Here is an 8,976-nt window from a genome sequence, read left to right on the forward strand (position 1 = left end):
AGGAAAAGCTTTGGGTTAGGAAAACTCAGATCAGGAATATCATAATTTGATGATTTCAATACCGTAATCAAAATGGCTGCTACTCATAGGTTAAATGCATGTAAAATTGTGCTATTTTGAACTTAGTTTATTTTAAAAACAATAGTGACCGCCGTTTAATTTTTGTGATTTTGTGCTCAAAATAACATACTAAATCGATCCCAACCAAAAATTTGATGACAGGTATGTTGGCACTGGACGTGCACTTACACCGCCTCTTTTCCCATAAAAGAGTTACCTTTTGATTTGTTTTACCTTTGATTTACCTCTCCTTTAATTCTGATACAGGCTATTATCAAGTATTTTTGGTTGAGATGAATTTATTAATAGCTCACTGAATAAATTAAGTCTATCAAGCTGAAAGTATAGAAAATTATTGCATTTGATAAAATTGCTATTGAATAAAATACATATGTATTTTATCTGGAGTTTAGATAGTATTAATAAAAAATCGATACAGTAACAAACGTTGAAGAGCATACCATACATTGATACGCTAGTAGAAATTCTAGGAAGAATCAATCTACATGTTATGACGTCATTGATTAGTTGTGGGGCCAGAAGTAATAGTAGGTATTGATAATAGTCAGTCTTGGGTTGAAGTGCAATGAGATTCACTTGAGCATTCCTCACAGTAACAAGTGACAAATATAAACATTCTTTTCACATAAGTGTAACAATTATACATGACTAAATAATATCAATTTCCACCATCCATCCAATTTGAAATGAATGTCACTGAGGCAAACTTTCTTCAGCAGGGACTTGACCGAGAGAGATTTCTAGGAGAGTCTTCAAGTTGGCCTTATAAATACTCAACTCACTATCACTCAGGTCCCACACTAGCGATCGTAGCGTGGTCAAAATGGCGGTGCACTCATTGACGAGTTGTCTACGACTGGTGACCGGCTCGGCAACTTCTTCATACTCAACTGCTACAAGATTATTGTCCTCAAGAGCCGTTTCCTCTGTTGTTTCCTCAAGATTTTCTGCCGATTCTGAAGAATTTTTTCTTGGTAATCAACAGCTGTTAAAAGATTGTTCACATGTAGATACTGTGTTGTTTCCGCACCATTTTCTGATGTTGCTGGAAAAAAATCGAAACTGATTTAGAAACTCTTTTTTTGCGATACAAGTTGCCAGTGTTAGATTGAGTATTTGGTAATTGAGCAGCGCGATTTCCAGTTTAGAAATGTTTTAGATGTAGTATATTTCGCACCTAGAGGAGAAAATGAGATTTTTCCGGCTCAAAATCGGTTTTCAAGTCCGAGGCCGTAGGCGAGGACTAGAAAAGATTGAGAGCCGGAAAAACATTTTTGCCCGTGGTGCGAACGCTATTTTTCGCCACACACAAAAATAAACAATATATATAAGAGAATAGTTGTTGTTTACTAAGCACTTCCGAAAGCAGAAGTGAAAGGTGATAGCTCTAGCAAATCTGAGGTAATCTGAATATCAGGAAATTGTCCAAGTATTTTTATTTTTTATTCTCATTTGTCTAAATAACCGAAAAGATAATGTTCAATTATGTGGGAGGTTGAGTTTATACTTTTTTATTCTTTCAAATGACAATAAGATGATATTATTATAAATGTTTCAATTATTGAATAATGAACACAAATAATGAAACGTTTTTTGATCAGCTATTTTTTGATCACCTTTCTTTGTTCCATGTTAGCGGCTGGAAAGAGTACTCTTTCCGGTCTAGGCCAGAAAGAAACCTGTTCTGACGTCAGACGAGAGTCGTCTGCAAACAAAGTCTTTCAGATCTACGTAGGGACTGGAAAACAGCTGCTTTCTGTGCAGTGTGGCGAAAAATGTGATTTTATTGATCTTAGTATCAGGGTGGCCACCCATTTTAAAATTTAAAAAATCATGAGTAATTCCCGGTTTTCCAGAGTAAAATTTCAAATTTTCCTGGTGGAGTATCCGCGGTATTTAAGAAACAAAACACATTGAGAATTTATTGTGGAAATCATCAGTTTGATCATCCATGGCAAATTGCGAATAGCTTATTCAAATTTCCAAATATATTGATAATTTTTGACACTACAGTCTATATTTGTGAGGAATTAGTACGTTCTTTCAACTTCTCATGTGTGTAGAGTGCTTTCGGACAGGGTCCATTTTCAACAATCAGTGAGTATAGTTAAAAAACGAAAAATTCCTCACAAATATAGACTACAGTGTCGAAGTTATTAATACATTTGAACATTTATTATGTATTCTGAGTCAACTTTTACTTATGAAGCCATATATATATTATTGACCGAGCGAAGTGAGGTCTAAGATTCAAGTCGATGGTTTGGCATTTCTCTTAATGTTTAAATGTTTATATGTTGTGCATTTACGGCGAAACGCGGTACTTGACAGGTATATTCCTTTTTTAATTGCGCTCCCCGCTTAAAGGTTCTCCCGGTTTTTCCCAGTAGGTGGCCACCCTGTTTTAATCTAATTGACGCAGACGACATTGATCAATCGACTTCAAGGGCCGGTTTCCGAGCTCGGGATTTAGCTAAGCTCTAGACTTTAAACATCTGGAGTCAGAAAATTGGCTTTCCAAAACGGGGCGTAGTCGCAGTAAATAGTTGAAACGTTTTTCCTTGGCGAAATGAAACATTCCTAAATAATTCAAAATAGCTTAAACTTTACACTATTTTCTCTTTATTTTATTTTGTGTTCAATTTTCTAGTTTTTCGAAGTTTAATTTAAACGTGGACTGTGACTACGCCCCGTTTCGGAAAGCCAATTTTCTGACTCCAGCTGTTTAAAGTCTAGAACTTAGCTAAATCCCGAGATCGGAAACCGTCCCTAAATGATTGGAAGAATACTGTACGTGCTTGTGGCTGCGATCGAACAAACAGTCAAATAAGAGCCTGAAGTTATCACCTCTTACAATCGTCGAATAATTACACATTAATTAAAATTAACCTCCACATGTATTCAAAACTGTAGTTGTTTGGGAGTATATTCTCATAAAGTAAATTCTATTCTTATAGGATTGACTAAACTTGAAATATAATATATAGGCTAAGCATCAATATCCTATACTATTAAAACGAGCAACTTCTGTTTATATGTTTGGATGTTCAAATGATTCTATTTCACCGGATCTCGAAAACTGCTCTAACGATTCTCACGAAATTCAGAACATAGTAGGTTTAAAATATAAAGATTCGATTGCACTAGGTCTCATCCCTGAGAAAACTAGCTGAAGGACATTAAAAGGATAATTATTATTCATCCTTGGAAAAACAGCTAATAATAATTATTTCGTCGTCTGTTGGTGATGGAAGTGAGTGAGCGAGTTCGTGTGTGTGGGACTGTGTTAAAATTATGACTCAGCTGTTGAACTTTAGTAATCATTCAATCAGGTACTTAGTGGCGGTTGCAAAAAAGTTGGGTTATTTTCAATCCTGATTAATTCCAGTAGATCCATCTTTTTGAAATGGTCTTCTCTGATTTGGTTCACGTGAAGTTAATCTAGATTGAAATTTAACTGGCTTTTGTGCAACGGGGCCTTTGTGAGAGAAATTTTTGCATTACTCTGGGAATTAATCTCAATTTACTGTGATTAGATAGAACATTACGGTATGAATGTTATTATAATTTCTTCTTTCGTAATAAATTCTTTATGCTTTTATACTCCAGAGCGAAGCTCGGTCCCCGATATTTAATATGATAAACATAACCTATTTTTGAAGTACTTCTATAATATTCTGAAATTAGATAATAGCAGATTATTCAGCCCAGGAGGTTTTCTAGTTAATATGAATGGTAATATAAGAAATATTACAGAATAATAATTTTATTAGCAACCATTCTAATTTATCATCTTGAAATTGTCCTAGATAAATTGACAAACAAATAAAAAGGAATGTATAAATACAAATAAAAACAGAAGTTATTTTTTTTAATTTAAAAATGATTTTTGTGTATTTTGAATAGTAAATTGAGTGTGTAATTGATGAATGTTCAGTGACACAAAACCTAGCTACATTTGGACTGTTGTATAAATTAGAATTTGAACCGTTTTGGGCTTATAAGCCTGTGGTACTTTTCTGTAAGTTGTGTGATTCTGATTAAATAAATAAATGCTTATTATAATATACTGATTTCATATTTCCTGAAGGAAGGGTATCTTGGACTATGCTATTATGGTAACTCCTAAATCTAAGAGGATAATTGAGCGTTTCCTTACTTACTTTGTTCAATTACAAAAACGCCATCAACGATTTGATGGTTGAAGTGCTCTTCAATACTTGGAATGTTGTTCATGTCCAAATAGTCTTCTATAAAAATCCCTGCATTTTCCTCAGTATTCATAATTGATTCTGATGGCTCACTCCTCTCACAGGATATTGAATCTTTGACCTGAAAAATGTTATATTTAATAAATATTATAATATAATTATACAAATGAAGGGCACAGGGGAAAACGAACAATGTTCTCAGCTTAGAAGGAGAAGGAGAATGAAAAGGAGAAAAAGAAGAAGAAAAAATTTTGTGATGTTTATCGTTTTTCCCCTGTGCCCTTCAAATACAATTCTACTTTTCAGCTGAATAAATGTCAAGTGACCTGGATGACTAAGGTCTGGAGTTTTCAGGTAGCACCTAATTAGGGCCTTTGACATGACTGCGTTTAGGCAGCCGGAACCGACGGCTTGTCATGTCCATCCAAAACACAGGAGTCTCTATAATTTTGATAACTATTTTTGTTACATATTTTCTATTTTAACGAATTTTCACTCTTTACCAGCTTAGGCTAGGCACACACCAGTTAGTCAAGACAAGACAAGACATGATCAGACACAATACTTCACATAGTTGCTTATGAAGACATGTCTAATTGCAATGACTAATCAGTGTGAGTTGCATCATAAGCAACTATGTGAAGTATTGTGACTAAACGTGTTTGATCATGTCTTGTCTTGTCTTGACTAACTGGTGTGCGCCTGGCCTTAGATTCATTCATATTGATTGGCAAATTTAAATAAATGATGCATCAAAGCAGGCAATATATCGATATTGATGAAAAAGACAATCATCGTTCAAAATAGATAGTACCGTAGGTTGTAGCTTCATAATCTGGCATCGAAATCACTCTTTTAACAGCTGTAAAATGGACAGTTAAGTTTACCTTTTTTCTTTTTCTTTCCACAGACTTCTCTCTTTTGAGAGAATGATCCATTATGTCCTGCAACATAGGAAAATTCAACACACAATTATTTCCATCTCATGTCAAACATGATTTTCAAATTATCTCCTAATTTTTGATATTTCAAAAAACAGGAAAGGTTTTTCTGGTAAGAGGGCTTCTCTGATCTCGTGGCATTTAATCAAAAAAGTTAACAGACGTTTGTGCAGCCGGTAGCTTCTCCTTGCATCCTGTTCCCCTGTTCTTTAGGACGAAGCCACACGAGCGATTTTTCAGGCGTTTTCTAACGAGTCAACAGGCCGGAAGCTTCCCGATTGGCTGATTAGTTTGGCGTTCGGGGATTAATCAGCCAATCGGAAAGCTTCCTGCCCTGCGACTTGTCTGGAAACGCCTGAAAAGAACGTGTTGTGTGGCTTGGCCCTTTTAATTATAGAGTACCGGATTAAACTCACTATCTCTTCTCACCTCATCCATCCAAAACCTTACTGCTAAAAATCTGGTGTGGTGCACTCACACTACTTTCCTTGCCGTTATGAAAATTGATCACCTGACGCTAGTGTTCACGCGCATAAGAGTCTTCTATTCAGAGATCTGAGACAGCTGGTGACAGGACAATAATAACGCTGCAGACACACGATGTCTGCTATCTCTTCATAGTGAATGATTTAATAGAATCAACAGTTGCCAACAGTTTGCAATTGAATAATCACATTTTCTCGAATTTCAAGCTTATTTTAAATTTTAGGTGAAAATGTTACTGAACATTGTGAAATGGTGCTTCCTGAGGGGTTATCTCCTATGATAGAGTCCCACGTTGTGAAGCCATTGTGTGAAGTTGTGGATTGTAAATCCTTCACAGATAATACGACGTTTCTGATATTTATAAGAGCAGTCTCTAAATTCCCTCTTTTGCGAATAAATTCACAAAAAATTAAGGCCGTCCGGCTCGCAAAATTACTGGGTTCAAACCTCAGCTCTAGCTCAGTGGTAGAAACATGAATTTTATAAATACAAATAATCACCATAAGGTTCAGTGACCGGTGATTGATAATTCTTACCGCTGCTTCTATGAAGTTCTTGAAGAATACCAATAAGGAAAGTAAAAGAATATTTGATGACTGATTATCAGTAACCATGCATCACTAGAGAATAATAAGGACCAACTATAGTTGTTTCTAGTTGATTCTTAAAACGCTCGTTGCGAATACAAGTATTCACCAATATACCCTTCCGAAATTCCTTAGAACTTACAACGCCAGTTCTGGAAGCTCTCTGGATCCTTATATGATATAACTGGAACCTTATTAATATAATTTCTTAATATACTTGTTCTGGTAGATGAGATGAATATCATCAAAGGATGATAAATATTGAGTGCTCTGAATAAGATTAATATCACTCGATTCAATAATTTTAAGTGCTGCTAAATACTTGTTGGTATTAAAACAGCTCAAACTGTATATCACGAGATGAACTAGGATAAAATAAATTTCTACGATTTGTATGCTGACATAAAACACAAAATATATTCCCATAAAAAAGATGTGCATAAAATATTCGATATATCTATAATTCACTTAAATAATCTATTTCAAAAATCTGAATAATTATCACAGGCTTTGCTAATATTCACAATAGTGGGTTTCAAATTCATAAATATATTATATTTAATACTGATACTTATACTTCCAATCAATACAAAATTCTGCAAACAAAAACCTGTTCGGTCTATAAGTTTGATATGATATACTTTGGTCAATTAACAAATTTTATAATTAATAAATTAATATTCAAACATGAGATCTCAGGGCTTTTAATATGAATTCGGGCTGTGCATGGAAGTAAGCTTCCTACATATATTAAATAAATTTATAAAATGTTCTTATGAACTATGTGATATTATACAACACGAGGTGATTTTTAATTTAATTCAAGTTAATTTGAATAGCGCTTTTTTATTAATTACCCCACTGAACGTAGAAAAAACGAGCTCGTTCGAATTATCACTCACTGAATTGAAGTTCTTGACGGTCTCGTGGTCTGAATTAATTATTTCCAATAATTAATTGGGTAGGCTCCTTTTCGTCACTGCTGGGCTAACGCGTGATCCAGATTTTTATAAGTTTCTTTCGAATTAAAGCTATTTTTATGGGAATCTTTACAATTACGAACTCCTTGACAGCACTGAGTTCACAAATAATTAACATTCAACAAACATACATTACATTTAAAAAAGGGGTTTGGCTTAATAGTTCATTAAAAATTTTTTAAAAGGAAGAAGAAAAAACCCTAAACTCCATGTGCATCCTCTCCGGTCGGGATCTTAAGCCAGAAGAAAGAGGTTTTCAGAAAAATTTGCCTCTTCCTAGAATAATTCTGTAAGCTACTCTCTGATTGGCCTTCAACTTAATAGACTCAATACAATTGGTTGCCTTGGGAATCAGGGCTTCCTCAGCTTTATAATAGAAAAATTTAAATAAAAGAAGTTTTATACAAATATATGGAGTGTTTATCTTAAATGAATTCATAATAAATCGTAACATACGATTTTAATAGAAATACATTAGTTTTAGAGGATGGATTCTTCATGGTATTGTTGATCTAGTAAAACAAAAATTTTCTGAAAATATCAATTTTTGGAAAAGTTATTCAATTTACCAAAAATAACTTTTAGTTGAGTTATTTTTAGTAAATTGAATAACTATCTTAAAAATTGATATTTTCAGAAAATGTGTGTCTTACTAGATCAACAATAACATGAAGAATCTATCCTCTAAATCTCATGGATTTATCTCTTACCGAATTTGAAATGTTCTGTCCCAAAAATTTAAACTTTAGGCGCTCATATCTCAAAAAGTAATGATCAGAAAAAAATGTTTTCCTGAGAAAACTTTTTCATTTTGATAGCTGGATGATATACAAATCAAAAAACTTTGAAAAATATCACGAGTAGAAAGTTTATTTTTAGCCTTTGCACAGCCTTATCAGACAGAATTGTGAAAGCCTTCTTAATGAGAATGGAGCAAATCTTAATGAATACAATACAATAGATGGTAATGATTTTCATTGTGATGAAATTGATTAATCAAGGTTTGATTTTTGTTTACAGCATAGAAAATCTAAGGAATCGGTTAAAGCACTCAAAATTCCCCGCAGACTGCAGGGGAAAATTGACGCAGCAATCGAGGAAGCACTGGAATTACAGGACAATTTCCATTAAATAGATTAAAAGAGACAAAGGCTCGGGGGTTAATGAAAAATGTAAGGAGTTACTCAGCAGAGGAGGGCAGTGTCTGTAGGGTGAGTGACAAACATCAATTCATTTCATTTTAATTGTTTATTCAATCCATACTCAAAATTAAATTACTTCTGCTTATTACACAGGTACACTATATAACCTCATAAATTTATCCTATTTTAAAAATTGATATTTTCAGAAAATGTTTGTTTTACTAGATCAACAATAACATGAAGAATCTATCCTCTAAATCTCATGGATTTATCTCTTACCGAATTTGAAATGTTCTGTCCCAAAAATTTAAACTTTAGGCGCTCATATCTCAAAAAGTAATGATCAGAAAAAAATGTTTTCCTGAGAAAACTTTTTCATTTTGATAGCTGGATGATATACAAATCAAAAAACTTTGAAAAATATCACGAGTAGAAAGTTTATTTTTAGCCTTTGCACAGCCTTATCAGACAGAATTGTGAAAGCCTTCTTAATGAGAATGGAGCAAATCTTAATGAATACAATACAATAGATGGTAATGATTTTCATT

General features: G+C 33.7%; 1 protein-coding gene across 1 annotated transcript; it reads right to left on the reverse strand.

Moving 5' to 3' along the window:
- Positions 1–420: 420 nt before the first annotated feature.
- Positions 421–7,212, reverse strand: LOC111051605. Its single transcript, XM_039433748.1, has 4 exons — positions 7,164–7,212; positions 5,180–5,236; positions 4,245–4,413; positions 421–1,126 (listed from the first exon to the last, which is right to left on the reverse strand). Exons 2-4 carry the CDS (start codon positions 5,228–5,230, stop codon positions 975–977), a joined length of 372 nt encoding a protein of 123 aa, XP_039289682.1. The 5' UTR covers positions 5,231–5,236; positions 7,164–7,212; the 3' UTR covers positions 421–974.
- Positions 7,213–8,976: the final 1,764 nt, after the last annotated feature.

Source organism: Nilaparvata lugens, chromosome 8, assembly GCF_014356525.2.
Source record: "Nilaparvata lugens isolate BPH chromosome 8, ASM1435652v1, whole genome shotgun sequence".
Classification (NCBI taxonomy): domain Eukaryota; kingdom Metazoa; phylum Arthropoda; class Insecta; order Hemiptera; family Delphacidae; genus Nilaparvata; species Nilaparvata lugens.

Excerpts from the sequence above, each read along its gene's own strand:
- LOC111051605 (XM_039433748.1), bottom strand. The coding sequence starts at position 5,230 with ATGGATCATTCTCTCAAAAGAGAGAAGTCTGTGGAAAGAAAAAGAAAA. Across the intron at positions 4,414-5,179 it reads TGGAAAGAAAAAGAAAAAAG|GTCAAAGATTCAATATCCTG; the intron begins GTAAACTTAACT and ends AACATTTTTCAG. Across the intron at positions 1,127-4,244 it reads CGTTTTTGTAATTGAACAAA|CAACATCAGAAAATGGTGCG; the intron begins GTAAGTAAGGAA and ends ATTTTTTTCCAG.